This window comes from Pelodiscus sinensis, chromosome 3 (genome assembly GCF_052426305.1).
Source record: "Pelodiscus sinensis isolate ZL-2025 chromosome 3, ASM5242630v1, whole genome shotgun sequence".
NCBI lineage: Eukaryota > Metazoa > Chordata > Testudines > Trionychidae > Pelodiscus > Pelodiscus sinensis.
In genome coordinates, this window is record NC_143054.1 from 2,502,899 (window position 1) to 2,519,980 (window position 17,082).

Consider the following 17,082-nt stretch of genomic DNA (forward strand, 5'->3'; position numbering starts at 1 on the left):
TGGCTGCTCTTAAGTGTGTTCTCTGCTGGGCAGGGATAGACCCGCCCCCTCCAGCTGTTCTCCCCTCCCTGTGGCCCCAGCCTGGCAGTAGCTGCTGGAGCAGAGCCCTTGGTGGGCTGGATTGGGGGAGGCCGGGGGCTGAGCCGGGGAGCAGTCCTGGGGGAGCCTGGCCTCGGGCAGGGCGGGGGCGCAGCCGCGGAGGGTTACCCCCTTGGAGCTGCAAGGAGCCCCCCCCCAGCTGCCTCCCCCGGCACCGAGCGCGGTTACACGGCTTGACACGTTGCACGGCTCCTCACGCGTGAGTCACACCCTCGTGCCCGTGGCGGGGGCGAGCAGCCACCCTCCCTTCCACACTTGGCTCTGAGCCCCAGGGTGGGGAAAGGGCAGCGCCGGTCGCTGGCCCCGGGCGTTTAACCCTTGCCCACCGGGCGCTGGCGGCGAGCCCCCCGCGGAGTCGGGCAGCGGGTCCCAGGTAAGCAGCGGCCTGCGACCCCCGGGCTCTTAAACACTCACGGCTCCCCGGGCCGGGGCTCACAGCCCCTCCCCCCTGGGTGAGAGCCCTGGGCCCGTGCCAAGCAACCCGGCAGGGCTGGCTGTGCCTGGCTGGTCGGTCACCTGGGCAGGGCCATGTTCTCAGCACACGCCGCCTGGCCGGTGCAGAGAGCTCCTAGGGGCCATGGCGGGCGCGGCGCGAGCCCCGTGTTAGCGCTGCCCCCTGGGCCCACGGGTGGCCCTGTGAGAGCTGTGGGGCCCAAGCCAGGCTGTGGGGGCTGCCGGAGCCGGGCCCGGGGCTCCTGGGACAGCAGCGCTGCCGGCTGGGCTGGCAGCGACTCCCCTCCAGCGAGGAAAGCGGGCGGGGGACCCGGCTAAGAGCTGCCTGCCTGCAGGACTGGCGTGAGCCCCTGGGAAGGGTGAGGGGGTGGGGGCTGCCCTGTGGGCTCCAGGATCCTGCCCAGGGGCCCAGCCCCACCCCCATTCTGATTGTGATGGGGGGTCCAGGTGCAGGCCAAAGTGCTCTGGGGCCTGGCCCCCAGGGGCCATGCCAGTCTGGCCCAGGGGAGCGTGAGGTGCCCACGTGCTGGGCAGGCAGGCCTGGGGCTGTGGGGTGAGGGGAGTGCTGGGTGGAACCCGGCTTGGTGGCTGGAGCTGGTCCCTGCCCGCAGGCCCCCAGGAGGGGCTGGATCCCGGCTGCACTGTCCCCCTCGGGCTGGCGCTGGGGCGGGTTAACCCCCTAGCTCCCCCCCGCAGGAATGGCCAGGAGGGGCCAGGCCTGGAGGGGGTGGGGGAGGGTTAGAGGGGCGGGCACTCTGCCTGGGGGAGACTGCGGCAACCCCCCCCCCCGGAGGGGCAGGCAGGAGGCACCCTCGGCTGGGCAAGCCCCTCCTGCCCCCCCAGCCCATGTCCCACCCCACGGCGCCGGGGGCACGGCCAGCAGCCCTGAGGCACCTTTTGTATTTTCCTCTTTCCAAGTGCAAGTCACATGATCAAGTAACACGGCCCCCCCCTTCCCCAGACGGCTCCTACCCCGCTAGGGGCTGCTACCAGCTTCCATGCTGGGCCTGCAGCACCCGGCTGCCTCCTGTGCCCCCCACCCAGTTAGGGGTCAGGCCCGTCCCAAGGGTCACCCCACTGGCTCGGCCGGGTGGAGGCCAGCTACCAGGCTGAAAGCACGGAGGGGGGTCAGGCCCCCCCGACCATGCCAGGGCCCCAAGGTCTTACACCCCCATCCCTCCTCCCCCCAGCCCCACTCGCAGCCAGATTCGGGGGGGGGGTCCCTGACCCCCACCTCAGCGTCCCCGCGCTGCAGCCCCGCGCCAGTCTGCCCGGCAGCGCCCTGAGCTCCACAGGGTCTTGGGGGGCCTAGATCTCGGAATTGGGGCCCCCTGGAGCTTCCCCGGCAGCATCCTCTGTGGGCTGAGCTGCCTCTGGCCCCGGGGGGCTCTGGGAGGGGCCCGTCGCCACCGGCTGCTCCGATACGGGTTCTACCGCCTCCGGGGGCTCCACGCCAGCAGCTGCTGCTCCCTGGGGGCTGGGCGTCTCGAGGGCGGCGGCTGGGGGCTCCGGCTCCTGGGGTGCCCACTGCACGACCCCGTCTCCGGCGGGCGCCTGGGCTGGCAGCAGCAGCTCCGAGGGGTTCAGCAGCCCGTCCTGGTTCAGGTCCTGAGTCGCCAGGATCCCATCCACCGCCACGATCACCTGCGGGGCCGGAGACACGGCGCTGGCTGGCTGGGGCGGGGGCGGGGCCTGTCCCCTCTGGGGCGCCGGGTCCCACCCGCCCTAGGGCAGGGATTGGGGGGCGGGGCCTGTCCCCTCTGGGGCGCCGGGTCCCACCCGCCCTAGGGCAGGGATTGGGGGGTGGGGCCTGTCCCCTCTGGGGCGCCGGGTCCCACCCGCCCCAGGGCAGAGATTGGGGGGCGGGGTCTGTCCCCTCTGGGGGGCCGGGTCCCACCCGCCCCAGGGCAGAGATTGGGGGGCGGGGCCTGTCCCCTCTGGGGCGCCGGGTCCCACCCGCCCCAGGGCAGAGATTGGGGGCGGGGTCTGTCCCCTCTGGGGCGCCGGGTCCCACCCGCCCTAGGGCAGGGATTGGGGGGTGGGGCCTGTCCCCTCTGGGGTGCCGGGTCCCACCCGCCCTAGGGCAGGGATTGGGGGGGCGGGGCCTGTCCCCTCTGGGGTGCCGGGTCCCACCCGCCCTAGGGCAGGGATTGGGGGGCGGGGCCTGTCCCCTCTGGGGCGCCAGGTCCCACCACCCCAGGGCAGGGCAGAGATTGGGGGCGGGGCCTGTCCCTTCTAGGGGTGCGGGGTCCCACCCGCCCCAGGGCAGGAACCAGGTTTTTCACCCCAGCACGTCCCTGCTGCTGCCCTTGATCTGGGGCAGAGGGAGGCTCCAGAGCCCGGCTGCCCCCTAGCCTGAGCTGGGCAGATCCCACACCTGGCAGCGATGCCCCCCCGCCCAGCTGGCCCGGGGGCCCAGGGGCACTTACGGCGTCGGGAGAGGGCTGCCCCTGAGCCTGCTGGGCGACCAGCCCGGTCAGCAGCTGCATGAACTCCAGCCCGTCCAGCTGGCCGCTGCGGTCGTAGTCGTGCAGGGCGCACAGGTACAGCAGCACTGCGGGGGGCGGGGGGTCAGTGGCAGGCAGAGGGGGTGCAACCTGGGCAGGGGTCTGCAGTGCCCCCCTCCCGGGAGCCTGGCAGCTGCCAAACTCACCCCCGCCTGGGCACACCCTGCAGGAGAGCCAGCAGGCACCTGCCCCCCAGCACGGCCACGCTCCTGAGCCCCCCCAGCCCGCATACCTGGGCACACCCTGCAGGAGAGCCAGCAGGCACCTGCCCCCCAGCACGGCCACGCTCCTGAGCCCCCCCCAGCCCGCCTGGGCGCACCCTGCAGGAGAGCCAGCAGGCACCTGCCCCCCAGCCCGGCCACGCTCCTGAGCCCCCCCAGCCCACATACCTGGGCACACCCTGCAGGAGAGCCAGCGGGCACCTGCCCCCCAGCACGGCCACGCTCCTGAGCCCCCCCAGCCCGCCTGGGCGCACCCTGCAGGAGAGCCAGCGGGCACCTGCCCCCCAGCACGGCCACGCTCCTGAGCCCCCCCAGCCCGCATACCTGGGCACACCCTGCAGGAGAGCCAGCGGGCACCTGCCCCCCAGCACGGCCACGCTCCTGAGCCCCCCCCAGCCCGCCTGGGCACACCCTGCAGGAGAGCCAGCGGGCACCTGCCCCCCAGCACGGCCACGCTCCTGAGCCCCCCCAGCCCGCCTGGGCACACCCTGCAGGAGAGCCAGAGGGCACCTGCCCCCCAGCACGGCCACGCTCCTGAGCCCCCCCCAGCCCGCCTGGGCGCACCCTGCAGGAGAGCCAGCGGGCACCTGCCCCCCAGCACGGCCACGCTCCTGAGCCCCCCCAGCCCGCATATCTGGGCACACCCTGCAGGAGAGCCAGCGGGCACCTGCCCCCCAGCACGGCCACGCTCCTGAGCCCCCCCCAGCCCGCATATCTGGGCACACCCTGCAGGAGAGCCAGCGGGCACCTGCCCCCCAGCACGGCCACGCTCCTGAGCCCCCCCAGCCCGCATATCTGGGCAACCCTGCAGGAGAGCCAGCGGGCACCTGCCCCCCAGCACGGCCACGCTCCTGAGCCCCCCCCAGCCCGCCTGGGCACACCCTGCAGGAGAGCCAGCGGGCACCTGCCCCCCAGCACGGCCACGCTCCTGAGCCCCCCCAGCCCGCCTGGGCACACCCTGCAGGAGAGCCAGCGGGCACCTGCCCCCCAGCACGGCCACGCTCCTGAGCCCCCCCCAGCCCGCCTGGGCACACCCTGCAGGAGAGCCAGCGGGCACCTGCCCCCCAGCACGGCCACGCTCCTGAGCCCCCCCCAGCCCTCCTGGGCACACCCTGCAGGAGAGCCAGCGGGCACCTGCCCCCCAGCACGGCCATGCTCCTGAGCCCCCCCAGCCCGCCTGGGCACACCCTGCAGGAGAGCCTAGCATTGCCATGCTCCCGAGGGGTCCCCCCTCCACGGGCCGGGGGCTGCCGTGGCCTTACCCTGCTCCCTCGTCATGTGGGCGGGGTCCTGGGCCGGCTGCCCCACGCTCCTCAGGTAGCCCTGCAGCAGCCTGCAACGAGCCGGAGTGAGCCGGGAAGGGGCCAGGTGGTAACCATGGCAACGCTTCGCCCGGGGCACGGGGGATGCCCGACGCTGGCGGCTGCAGACCCAGACGGGCAGCACAGCTGGTCAGGCCTAGGGCCCCCACCCCCTCTGCTCCTGCTGCCCCCCAGCCCTGGTCCAGCCCAGCTGTGGATCAGCAGCTGCTTAGAAGGCAGGACACAGAGGGTGGGACTGACTGGTCCCTTCTCCCAGTGCAGAGGGAGCTAGCGGAGCCCCAGGGTCTGTGCTGGGACCATCCTGTGCAACGTACCAGTGACCTGGAGAGAGGGGTGAACAGGGAGGTGGCAAAACTCCCAGATGACCCCAAACTGCTCCAGGGAGCGAAGCCCGAAGCCGCCGGACGAAGTGATGGGGCAGGTGAAACAATGTGAGAAACGTGGAGCAGCGCCCGGGGGACAATCCCGCTGCAGGGATCAGGGACCGGGGCTGCCTGAGCTGCGGGTCGGAGCGGGGATTGTGTGCGCTGGGTGCTTTGTGCTGTGTGAGATTCCTATTGACCTGGGGGGGGGGATCTTGGGGGGGATTCCTGAGGGAAGGCCCGTAGGGAATGGCCCAGGCTGACCTGACCCTAGGGGAAGATGCTGCCCGTGAGAGAGAACACCTGCAGCCCCCGAAGGAGGGGGAGGGGCTGCCTATGGGGCTGGGACCAGTTGCTGGGTGAGCTAGTTTTCGGCTGGCTCAGGGAGAGGGGAGCCCAGCTGGCCTGGGGGGCTGGGCAGGGTCCAGAGCCCTGGCTTTGCCCCCCCCTCCCCAAGATGGATGGTCCTGGCCTGGGGGGCTGGGCAGGGTCCAGAGCCCTGGCTTTGCCCCCCCCCTCCCCAAGATGGATGGTCCTGGCCTGGGGGGCTGGGCAGGGTCCAGAGCCCTGGCTTTGCCCCCCCCCCAAGACGGATGGTCCTGGCCTGGGGGGCTGGGCAGGGTCCAGAGCCCTGGCTTTGCCCCCCCCCCCCCCAAGATGGATGGTCCTGGCCTGGGGGGCTGGGCAGGGTCCAGAGCCATGGCTTTGCCCCCCCCCTCCCCAAGATGGATGGTCCTGGCCTGGGGGGCTGGGCAGGGGTCCAGAGCCCTGGCTTTGCCCCCCCCCCCCCCAAGACGGATGGTCCTGGCTGCTCCTGGTCCCTGTGCCAGTAAGTCTGAGCTACCCTGTGTCCCTGGGAACCAATGAACCTTCTCTTCCACCTGCCGCCTGAGAGTCCCCTCTGGCTGCGGATGGGGGGGCAGGATCGAGGACTCCCCCACACCCTGTGACAAGCTCCAGGGAGAGATCTTGGCCTCACTGTGGGTAGTTCTCTGAAAACAGCCGCTCCCTGTGCAGCAAGCGCCGGAGAAGCCAACAGCATGTTGGGATCCAGCGGGCCGGGCGAGAGAGCGAGCCGATCCCTGGATCTCCACTTGCTAGCCACGGGCCGGCGATGCAGAGGCGCTTGTGTAGCCGTGCAGGGCTCTACAGACCAAAGGGAGATCTCGCCTCTCCGTGACTCTCCGGCACGCCCACATCGTGAGCACTGCGCAGAGGCGCTCACCCCAGCTCAACAAGGCAAAGTGGCTTTGGGAAAATACAGCCATGGGCCACAAAAAGGGTGTGGGGTACGGGACAGAGCCCTTGTGAGGACAGGTGAATAAGGCTGGGCCTTTTGGTGTTGGGAAAGAGACGAGTAAGGGGGAGAGGGCAGGTCTGCAAATTCATGGCTGGTGGGGAAAGAGTAACAAACCGGAAGTGTCATATACTCCGAACACAGGAACTAGGAGTCACCCAGTGAAATCAATAGGGAGCAGATTTAAACCAAACCAAAGGCAGTCTTTCCTCATGCAGCGCAGTGTCAACCTGTGGAACTCCTCGCCAGAGGATGTTGTGAAGACCAGGGCTCAAAAAAGAGCTAGATACATTCATGGAGGATAGGTCCATCAAGGGCTCCTAACCGGGAGGGGCGGGGCGGGGCGGGGCGGGTGTCCTTGACCTCTTTGTCTGGGAATGGGTGACGGGATGGGAGGGATCCCGTGAGGATTCCCGGTTCTGTTCCCTCCCTCTGGGCACCCGGCATTGGCCACCGTGGGAAGTGCCCAGTGCCAGCAGGGCCCAGGCCGGGTACAGCCCGGCTGTGCTTCGTGTTCCCTGAAGCCCAACAGCCCAGTGCCATCCCCCCCAGCTCTCACTGCCCCTCCTGGCACTGGCCCTGCCCCCGCCCCCGGCAGGGCACGCTCCCTGGGTCTCAGCCAGTGCAGGGGGCAGCCAAGGACTGGCGCCAGTCAGTGCCCCCCCATCGAAACCCCCCAGGGCCTCCCCCCAGACCTGCCCCCTCCCCCAGGCTGGGCCCAGCAGCTCCCTGCCGGCTGCCGCCCTCGCTGGGGGGTTGGACTCACCACAGCTCCTCTGGCTTGGGGTGCAGAAGGTTGGGAACCGGCTCCAGCCCAGCAGCAGGGTCCTCAGACCTGGGAGCAACAAAGGGGGGGCCAGGGGTGGGATCGAGCCCCACAGCACAGAGCCCCCAGTGTCGAGAGCTGACAAGGGGACTCCCCACAGCACCCCTCCCGCCACTGGGGTTCAGAGCCACCCCCCCGGCTGGGGCTCCAGTCTGGCACCACCCAGTGCTAAGGCAGCCTCCCCTCCTGCAGCCAGGGCTCCAGTCCAGCTCCACACTGTACCCCCCAGTGCTACAGCAGGGCCCCCTCAGCCCCCCCTCCTGCAGCCAGGGCTCCAGTCCAGCTCCACACTGTACCCCCCAGTGCTACGGCAGGGCCCCCTCAGCCCCCCCTCCTGCAGCCAGGGCTCCAGTCCAGCTCCACACTGTACCCCCCAGTGCTACGGCAGGGCCCCCTCAGCCCCCCCTCCTGCAGCCAGGGCTCCAGTCCAGCTCCACACTGTACCCCCCAGTGCTACGGCAGGGCCCCCTCAGCCCCCCCTCCTGCAGCCAGGGCTCCAGTCCAGCTCCACACTGTACCCCCCAGTGCTACGGCAGGGTCCCCTCAGCCCCCCCTCCTGCAGCCAGGGCTCCAGTCCAGCTCCACACTGTACCCCCCAGTGCTACGGCAGGGCCCCCTCAGCCCCCCCTCCTGCAGCCAGGGCTCCAGTCCAGCTCCACACTGTACCCCCCAGTGCTACGGCAGGGCCCCCTCAGCCCCCCCTCCTGCAGCCAGGGCTCCAGTCCAGCTCCACACTGTACCCCCCAGTGCTACGGCAGGGCCCCCTCAGCCCCCCCTCCTGCAGCCAGGGCTCCAGTCCAGCTCCACACTGTACCCCCCAGTGCTACGGCAGGGCCCCCTCAGCCCCCCTCCTGCAGCCAGGGCTCCAGTCCAGCTCCACACTGTACCCCCCAGTGCTACGGCAGGGCCCCCTCAGCCCCCCCTCCTGCAGCCAGGGCTCCAGTCCAGCTCCACACTGTACCCCCCAGTGCTACGGCAGGGCCCCCTCAGCCCCCCTCCTGCAGCCAGGGCTCCAGTCCAGCTCCACACTGTACCCCCCAGTGCTACGGCAGGGCCCCCTCAGCCCCCCTCCTGCAGCCAGGGCTCCAGTCCAGCTCCACACTGTACCCCCCAGTGCTACGGCAGGGCCCCCTCAGCCCCCCTCCTGCAGCCAGGGCTCCAGTCCAGCTCCACACTGTACCCCCCAGTGCTACGGCAGGGCCCCCTCAGCCCCCCTCCTGCAGCCAGGGCTCCAGTCCAGCTCCACACTGTACCCCCCAGTGCTACGGCAGGGCCCCCTCAGCCCCCCTCCTGCAGCCAGGGCTCCAGTCCAGCTCCACACTGTACCCCCCAGTGCTACGGCAGGGCCCCCTCAGCCCCCCTCCTGCAGCCAGGGCTCCAGTCCAGCTCCACACTGTACCCCCCAGTGCTACAGCAGGGCCCCCTCAGCCCCCCTCCTGCAGCCAGGGCTCCAGTCCAGCTCCACACTGTACCCCCCAGTGCTACGGCAGGGCCCCCCCAGCCCCCCTCCTGCAGCCAGGGCTCCAGTCCAGCTCCACACTGTACCCCCCAGTGCTACGGCAGGGCCCCCTCAGCCCCCCTCCTGCAGCCAGGGCTCCAGTCCAGCTCCACACTGTACCCCCCAGTGCTACGGCAGGGCCCCCTCAGCCCCCCTCCTGCAGCCAGGGCTCCAGTCCAGCTCCACACTGTACCCCCCAGTGCTATGGCAGGGCCCCCTCAGCCCCCCTCCTGCAGCCAGGGCTCCAGTCCAGCTCCACACTGTACCCCCCAGTGCTACGGCAGGGCCCCCTCAGCCCCCCTCCTGCAGCCAGGGCTCCAGTCCAGCTCCACACTGTACCCCCCAGTGCTACGGCAGGGCCCCCTCAGCCCCCCTCCTGCAGCCAGGGCTCCAGTCCAGCTCCACACTGTACCCCCCAGTGCTACGGCAGGGCCCCCCCAGCCCCCCTCCTGCAGCCAGGGCTCCAGTCCAGCTCCACCCAGTACTACGGTAGGGCCCCCCCCCCGTCTCCCCTTCCCCCGCTGCATCCAGGACTCCAGCCCTGCCCCGGCCCAGCCCCCCCACTTGGGCTCCCTTGTCCGTCCCACCCACTGGCAGCCCTGCTGTCCGGTACCTGCTGATACCATCCTTGGGCGCGGCCCTGCCCGGCACGGCCAGCAGCAGAGACAGTAGCACCAAGCTCCTCGTCCAGGGTGCGGCCTGGGGGACACAGCAGCCCTGTCACCCCCTCCAGTGCCGGGAAAGGCCCTTTAGCTCCAGCGGTGGCAGCCTCAGCTGGGGACCCGGCCAGGGAGGGCCTGGAGTCCCGGCATTGCACCGGGCAGGTGCTGTGTGTGCCAAGCTGAGTGGGCCATGCCAGCTCCGGGGCACTGCCAGCTGGCCAAGGCGGCGGGAGGTGGATCTCTGGGGATGCTGCTATGGGGGATCCAGCTCCCTGGGCCCTGATCCGACGCTGGCACCACGTCAGCACCCCCAGGCAAGCGCCCAGGGGCCGAAGCAGCTTAGAGCGGGGTGGACACACAGGGCTGGCCCTCGCCTGTATGGACCCCGGGGCAGGCGTTGGTGGGAGATGGATCCGGGGGAGCGAGAGGCCCAGCCCAGCTGCTGCTGCTGGGGGCCCCCTTGGCTCTCCGGCTGCCCCATTTTGCTTCCTCCCAGCCCCAGCTCCCTGGTTCGACCCTGCATGTCCACCCCGCTCTAAGCCGCCTCGGCCACATCAGTGCCCAGGCAGAGGGGTACTCAGCAGGCCTTGGGGCTGCCCTGCCCCTGGCAGAGACACCTGCCCGCTTGGGGACATGGATTAAATGAAGGCGCGTCTAGCTGGGCCGGGCCGGGCCAGGCCAGTGGGCAGGTGGGGCACCCGCTGCGACCACTAGGCAACACGTGGGCAAAACACTCCCAGGAGCAGAGAAGGCAGCAAGAGCCACTCCCAGCACAGGCTGCCCTGGACTCCTGCCAGACAGCACCCGTCAGGCCCAGCGACGTGGCCGCTGGGACCCACCCACGCCCAGCCCCACAGCCCTGGCCACACGCTAGCAGAGCTGGCACCGCACAAAGACCCCTCCGGCACAGCCGCTCCCTCATCCCCTCCATGCCCTGCGCAGCGATACCGTAGGCACATGCCACGTGCGCCTGTACACGCGGTGTCACGCTAACACACAGCCACACAACTCCCACTGAAACCGGCTCAGGGCTGGGCCCCTGTGTGCACTGCCAGAAACACCCAGGGCACCCACAACCATTACAACCACTGCACCAGGGCACCCATGGCACCTACAATCGTTACACTCACTGCACCCACAACCACTGCATGCACTGCACCCACAACCATTACAACCACTGCACCGGGGCACCCATGGCACCTACAATCGTTACACTCACTGCACTCACAACCACTGCATGCACTGCACCCACAACCATTACAACCACTGCACCGGGGCACCCATTGCACCTACAACCGTTACACTCACTGCACTCACAACCACTGCATGCACTGCACCCACAACCATTACAACCACTGCACCAGGGCACCCATTGCACCTACAACCGTTACACTCACTGCACCCACAACCACTGCATGCACTGCACCCACAACCAGTACAGCCACTGCACCAGGGCACCCATTGCACCTACAATCGTTACACTCACTGCACCCACAACCACTGCATGCACTGCACCCACAACCATTACAACCACTGCACCGGGGCACCCATGGCACCTACAACCGTTACACTCACTGCACTCACAACCACTGCATGCACTGCACCCACAACCATTACAACCACTGCACCGGGGCACCCATGGCACCTACAACCGTTACACTCACTGCACTCACAACCACTGCATGCACTGCACCCACAACCATTACAACCACTGCACCGGGGCACCCATGGCACCTACAACCGTTACACTCACTGCACTCACAACCACTGCATGCACTGCACCCACAACCATTACAACCACTGCACCAGGGCACCCATGGCACCTACAATCGTTACACTCACTGCACCCACAACCACTGCATGCACTGCACCCACAACCATTACAGCCACTGCACCAGGGCACCCGCCGCCCTCCCAACCGCTGCACCCGCATCCAAGGCCCCCCCACGCCGACACTCACCTGCATCTCGCCGGCTCCGCAGCGTCTCTCCGCCCGGCCCGGCCCCGGCGGCTCCGCCCCTACGCGGCGAATCCACGTGGCTGGGACACGTCCCCGCTCCCCGCCGCAGCCGCCCGCTGGGAACCGCGCTGCCGGCCCCGCCCGGTGTCCCCCGCCCCCTCCCGGGGCCGCACGACAGCCTGGTCCCCGCCCCGCCCCCGGCGCTGGCTCTGTGCCGGGCATCCTGAGCGGCGCGGGCCGAGCCCCCCGCCCAGCGCCTCCGAAAAGCGGCCCCGGGGCATCGCCGCTCGGGGGCTGCAGCGCGGGGGCTCCCCGGCTGCCACATGGGGCCGGAGCCGGCGCATGGCCCGCCAGAGAGAGGGGCTCCGCCCCCCCCAGAGCCCGGGCACTGCCGGGGAGGGGAGGGCACCCACGGCTGCCGGCTGGGGAAGGGGCACTGCTCCCCGCTTTCTCCCTGGGGGCAGGTGGTGGGTGGGAGCGGAAGACTGTTACCAAGCAGGCTGCGGAACTCACTGCCGCAGGATGGGGAGGAGACCCAGGGGGCTCAGGGTTCGACGTTCAGCACCAGGGCAGGGATGGGGCGGGAGCGGCTGGTGACTGGCGGGAGGAGCCATGGGCGGGACTTGTGCCATGTCCTGGGGGGCAGAGCCCAAGCGCCGGGGGGGGGCGGATCTGGCCTAGTTGTTCCTCCGTTCGGTGCCCTGCTCGGGCCGCCCCTGCCAGTGCTGAGAGCAGGCGCCTTCTCGCTGCGGCCCGGGCCGGGTACTGCGGGGGGGCGGGGCCCTGCTTGGGGGCGGGGCTTGTCAGTGCCTGGGGGAGGAGCACAATCCCCCCCCTCCAGCGCAGAACCCCCTCGCCCTGCTGCTGCCCGGCACCTACGGGGTTAACCACGGCCGGGCGACTTGCCCCGCACAAAGATGGCTGCCGGTAGGGTGCACGGGAGTTGCCCCGCACAAAGATGGCTGTCGCTGCGTGGGGGCGGGGTTGCCCCGCACAAAGATGGCTGTCGCTGCGTGGGGGGCGGGGTTGCCCCGCACAAAGATGGCTGGCGGGGCGGGGCTGCCCGGGAAGCGGCAAGATGCTCGGGCTCGGGGCGCTGCTGGTGGCCGCCAGCGCCGCCTTCCTGGGCTACTACTGGGCGCGCGTCGCGCAGGTCCGGCCCGGGGGGAGGTTTCAGGGGGGGCCGGCGCGGCCTTGACTCTGCCGGTGTCGCGGCCGGGCCCGTCTCCCTCCCCCCCCGGCTGTGTGCGGGTCCCGGGGGGGGCTCGTGGCGTGTCCCCCCCCCCCGGCTGTGTGCGGGTCCCGGGGGGGGCTCGTGGCGTGTCCCCCCCCCCGGCTGTGTGCGGGTCCCGGGGGGGGCTCGTGGCGTGTCCCCCCCCCGGCTGTGTGCGGTCCCGGGGGGGGCTCGTGGCGTGTCCCCCCCCCAGCTGTGTGCGGTCCCGGGGGGGGCTCGTGGCGTGTCCCCCCCCGGCTGTGTGCGGGTCCCGGGGGGGGCTCGTGGCGTGTCCCCCCCCCGGCTGTGTGCGGGTCTGGGGGGGGCTCTTGGCGTGTCCCCCCCCGGCTGTGTGCGGGTCGGGGGGGGCTCGTGGCGTGTCCCCCCCCCAGCTGTGTGCGGTCCCGGGGGGGGCTCGTGGCGTGTCCCCCCCCCCCGGCTGTGTGCGGGTCCCGGGGGGGCTGTGCCCTGCCCAGGGGCAGCTGGCAGACCTGGGCTGTGCCCTCCCGGCCCCACGGCGCGCACGTGGCCCGTCACCGCCCGTCTGCCGGGGCCCGGGCGCTGCCAGGCTGCACCCCCCCCATGCTCCTGGGGGCCGATTGTGAGCAGGGCCCGGGGGCTGCCGCGCAGAGCCCCTGCCACGTGAGGCCTGGGGGCGAGCTGGGGCCCTGTCCCTGCCCTCGCAGGCCCCTCACTGCGGGAGCGCTGGGGAGCGCCTGCGCCCTGCGGGGGGTCTGAGCAGACGGGACAAACCCGGCTGTGCTGGAGCTGCGGGGGACCCGGCCCATCCACCGCCTTGGGCCGCCCCCCAGCTCCCTCCCCTCTCTCCCCAGAGGCCCCAGCTGGTGGGCGGGCCGCTGTTCTGCACCTTCCTGGAGACCCACTGCCCCAGCGTCAGCGCCACCTTCTGCCCCACTCCCTGGGGCTTCGAAGGCCGGCTCCAGACCCTGCTGCGTTTCTTCCTCCAGTCCCGGCCCCAGGTCTCCTACCGCAGGTGCGTGCTGGGGCCACCCTGGGCCTGCCTCCGGCGGGGGGCTGGGCATGCCCCCGGAGCTGCTGCTGTGAGCCCGGGGGCCCTGCCCACAGCTCACTCCCCTGTGCTCCCTCCCCAGCGAGGTGCTCCGCACGGCCGACGGCGGGCAGCTGCTGCTGGACTGGGCTGACAACGCGGAGAGCCAGCGCTACCCGGAGCCTGGCACGCGCCCCACCGTCCTGCTGCTGCCAGGCCTCACCGGCACCAGCGAGGTCACCTACATCCTGCACATGGTGCAGCAGGCCTCCCGCGCGGGCTACAGGTGAGAGGTGCTTTGGGCGAGGGGCCCTGGCAGCAGTGGGCGCTCTGGGGGTGGGGGAGGGGCCGCCCGTGGGGGAGGAAAGCCTGGATCCTCATCTGTCTCCCCTCTCCGCAGGGCTGTTGTGCTCAATAACCGAGGGTGCAAAGGGCAGGAGCTGCTGGTGAGTGAGCCATCGGGGCTGGGGCCCAGCCCCATGCAGAGATCCTGGCCCAGGGCCCAGCCAGTGGGGGCAGGGCTAGGCTTCTGGATCCAGGCAGGTTGGAGCTGCTGGTGAGTGAGCCATCGGGGCGGGGGCCCAGCCCCATGCAGAGATCCTGGCCCAGGGCCCAGCCAGTGGGGGCAGGGCTAGGCTTCTGGATCCGGGCAGGTTGGAGCTGCTGTCCCGACTGTACAGACAAAACAAAGGGGTCTAAACTAGCTCCCCCCCCCCCTTGAGACACATTTCTGCCTCTCTGGAGAACAGCTCAGCAGGCAGCAGTGCCCAGACCAGCTACCACAATGCGAGCCAGCTGGAGAGGTGCCAGCAATGGGGCAAGAAACACCCCACAACCTCTGTGTAAATCCATGGGCTGCCGACCCCGAACCCCATCTGCAGGAGTGGTCGCTGCAGCTCACAGAACCTTTCCAACTGGCTCAGCTTAGAAAAGAGACTGCACTGCCGGCTTCTTGCACAAGAACTGTTTTGCACAAGAGTTCTTGTGCAAGAAAGCTCTGATGGCCATTTTAGCCATAGGGGTTTCTTGCACAAGAAATCCACGTTACCTGTCCATACTGCCTGCTTGCGCAGGAGCTCTTGTGCAAAAAGGCTTATTCCTCGTGGAGAGCGGAACTCTTCCGCAAGAAGCCCTCTGTGCCGATGCTTTACTGTAAATTTACATGCACAAGAACGTGCGTGCACAAGAACGTGCGTGCACTGTAGACGCTCTGCAGGTTTTTGTGCAAGAAGCCTGCAGTGTAGACGTAGCCCAGGAGTTTAACAGGATTCATAAAAGAACTAGACAGGTCCATGGCGGATCAGTCCATCAATGGCTAGTAGCCAGCATGGGCAGGGCCGGGTGTCCCTAGCCAGGGGTGGGCAATAATTTTTGCTAGGGGCCACTCAGACTTCGGTACGTGGTGGAGGCTCCACACTCTTCTATGGAGACGGTGCAGGATCTGGGATGCAGACTGGGGTGCAGAAGGGAGATTAGAACAGGGGACAGCTGCAGGGGTTTGTCACCTGGGACGGAGGGTTGGGGTGCAGGGTCCGGGAGGGGTTGTGGGTGCCTGGGGGAGGGGTGCAGGGTCCGGGAAGGAGTTAGGGTCTGTGGCAGTGAAGTGCAAAGGGTTTGGGTGGTTCCCTGGGGCAGGAGGGAGTGAGGTGCCAGCTGCAGGCTCTGGCTGGAAGTCGCTTACCCCGGCAGCTCCCAGCCAGCAGCCCAGCGGGTCCCTCAGGCAGGCTCAAAGCAGCTGGCTGCTCCATGAAGCTTGTTGCATTGGGGGGAGGAAGCTTTGTGCGCTCCCCCCCCCCCCCCAGCACAGTCTCACCACTCCCATTGGCCAGTTTCCAGGAAGCAGCTGAGACTGTGTTGTGGGTGGGGGCAGCGCGGGAGCCACGTGGAGCAGCCAGCTGCAGGCCCAATGAAAGGGCTCGGTGGCATCAGGCCATAACTTGCCCAAGCCGGTTGGCCAGACGTTGGGCGTGGGCGACTGAGGGGTCCCTGCCGGACACTCCTGCGGGGGCAGCTGGGCCGGGCAGTTCTGAGCTGCTGGCCCAGCCCCTGGGGTCAGCCCTGCCCAGGCCTCTGAGGGGCTAGGAGCCAGGAGTCGCTTCCACTGTGTGGGGAATGCCCCAAGCCAGCCTCAGCCCTGCCCCCCAGCCCCGCTTGTGCTCTTAGACCCACAGAGCTTTCTGCGCCAGCAACACGGAGGACCTGCAGGCCGTGGTCACGCACATCAAGGCCCAGCTCCCACAGGCGCCTCTCCTGGCTGTGGGCGTCTCGCTAGGCGGGTGAGGAGCAGGGGCATCCGGGGGACGGCAGGGGGAGGCTGGCAGCACCTGGGTGGGTCCTTGACCCAGGCCCGTGTGGGTGCTGTGTCCCCAGGATCCTGGTGCTGACCTACCTGGCACAGCGGGGGTGCCACACGGGGCTGGTGGCTGCCATGACGGTGTCCGTCCCCTGGGACGCCCTGGAGACCAGTCACTCGCTGGAGCAGCCGCTCAACCGCCTGCTCTTCAACCGGCACCTCACGGCCGACCTGCTCCGCATCATCACCAGGTGGGGCTGGGGCCTGGCCCCCCGAGGGGCTGTGGGCTGGGCCCCGGCGCCCGTGGGGTTAGCAGGGCGCGTGGCTGTTTCCCAGCTGACTGTGGGGCATGTTGCAGGCACAGGAAGGTGATGGCAGAGAAGGTAGACGTGGATCACATCCTGAAGGTACACCCCTGCCCGCTCATGCGCCCCCTGCCCCGCTCTGGCCCCAGCCCCTGACCCCGCTCTCTGCCCCAGGCACGCAGCATCCGGGAGTTCGACGCGCGCTACACGGCTGTGGTGTTTGGCTACGGGACGTGCACGGAGTATTACCGCGCCGCCAGCCCCGCGTCCACGGTGCACTCCGTGCGCCTGCCCCTGCTCTGTCTCAACGCCGCGGATGACCCCTTCTCCCCGCTGCACGGTGAGTGCCCAGCCCCGCCGGGCGGCCAGGGGCCTGCTGACCCGGCTGCCTCCTGACTGCCCTCTCTTCCAGCCATCCCGCTGGCCGTGGTGCGGCACCTCCCCAGCGTGGCGCTGCTGGTGACGGCGCACGGCGGGCACATCGGCTTCCTGAAGGGGCTCTTCCCACGCCACGAGACCTACATGGAGCACGTCTTCGCCCAGTTCATCACGGCGGCCTTCGAGCACAGCGAGGAGCTAAGCCGCAGCACAGGGGCGGGCGCCGGCTGCACCCCCCCTGGGCACTGACACTGGGGGGGGCAGCCCACAGGGGCCCTCTGGAGCACTGGGCCAGGGTGCAAGAACTAGCCGGGCCTCCTCCAACCTGCCCGCTGCAGGGCAGCCCCCACTCAACTAGCTGCCTCATTTCCTCCAGGGGCAGAAGGCAGGGAGAAGCAGCCAGCCCCAGGCCAGGTTCCCAGCCAGGCAGCAGATCCCTGGGTCCCCGCAGGGACACAGCCCCCAAGATTCAGGGCTGGGGGCCCAGCTGGGGCCCAGCTTTGGGAGCCCCGGGCCGTGTTCCCCCTACTCTTTATCATGTGCACTTTTTCTATTTGTGCGGAATAAACGTCCTGGGCACTGGCACGTGCACCCCCGCTACATACAGACCGAGCTGGGTGGCGCTGGCATGGCTCCCGCGGGGCCGCACGAGCAGCCAGCTTCCAGGGCCCCTGGTC

General features: G+C 69.8%; 2 protein-coding genes across 3 annotated transcripts; one reads left to right on the forward strand and one right to left on the reverse strand.

Annotated features, from left to right (window-relative positions):
• Nucleotides 1-1,436: 1,436 nt before the first annotated feature.
• Nucleotides 1,437-12,131, reverse strand: CGREF1 (cell growth regulator with EF-hand domain 1). 2 transcript variants are annotated; one of them, XM_075914511.2, is made up of 6 exons: nucleotides 11,208-12,131; nucleotides 9,199-9,284; nucleotides 7,028-7,096; nucleotides 4,543-4,703; nucleotides 2,982-3,106; nucleotides 1,437-2,196 (listed from the first exon to the last, which is right to left on the reverse strand). In XM_075914511.2, the coding sequence occupies exons 1-6, from the start codon at nucleotides 11,427-11,429 to the stop codon at nucleotides 1,861-1,863; spliced, it is 999 nt and encodes a 332-aa protein (XP_075770626.2). In that variant the 5' UTR covers nucleotides 11,430-12,131; the 3' UTR covers nucleotides 1,437-1,860. The 2 variants fall into 2 exon arrangements, with proteins under 2 accessions (XP_075770626.2, XP_075770627.2); XM_075914512.2 differs by having other exon boundaries at nucleotides 4,543-4,613; nucleotides 11,208-11,228.
• A 32-nt stretch (nucleotides 12,132-12,163) lies between these two features.
• On the forward strand, nucleotides 12,164-16,987 carry ABHD1 (abhydrolase domain containing 1). Its single transcript, XM_089776961.1, has 9 exons — nucleotides 12,164-12,360; nucleotides 13,254-13,414; nucleotides 13,533-13,715; nucleotides 13,830-13,875; nucleotides 15,593-15,705; nucleotides 15,800-15,973; nucleotides 16,081-16,129; nucleotides 16,202-16,367; nucleotides 16,440-16,987. Exons 1-9 carry the CDS (start codon nucleotides 12,166-12,168, stop codon nucleotides 16,652-16,654), a joined length of 1,302 nt encoding a protein of 433 aa, XP_089633087.1. The 5' UTR covers nucleotides 12,164-12,165; the 3' UTR covers nucleotides 16,655-16,987.
• Nucleotides 16,988-17,082: the final 95 nt, after the last annotated feature.

What these genes read in the sequence shown, in the direction of transcription:
- CGREF1 (XM_075914511.2), bottom strand. Translation starts at nt 11,429, where the DNA reads ATGCCCGGCACAGAGCCAGCGCCGGGGGCGGGGCGGGGACCAGGCTGT. An exon ending in CCCAAGCCAGAGGAGCTGTG is followed by an intron (nt 4,704 to 7,027) that starts GTGAGTCCAACC and finishes CTGGGTCTGCAG; the next exon opens with CCGCCAGCGTCGGGCATCCC. An exon ending in CCACATGACGAGGGAGCAGG is followed by an intron (nt 3,107 to 4,542) that starts GTAAGGCCACGG and finishes CGCCCCCCGCAG; the next exon opens with TGCTGCTGTACCTGTGCGCC.
- ABHD1 (XM_089776961.1), top strand. Translation starts at nt 12,166, where the DNA reads ATGGCTGTCGCTGCGTGGGGGCGGGGTTGCCCCGCACAAAGATGGCTG. An exon ending in GTGGGCGTCTCGCTAGGCGG is followed by an intron (nt 15,706 to 15,799) that starts GTGAGGAGCAGG and finishes CTGTGTCCCCAG; the next exon opens with GATCCTGGTGCTGACCTACC. An exon ending in CTGCTCCGCATCATCACCAG is followed by an intron (nt 15,974 to 16,080) that starts GTGGGGCTGGGG and finishes GGCATGTTGCAG; the next exon opens with GCACAGGAAGGTGATGGCAG.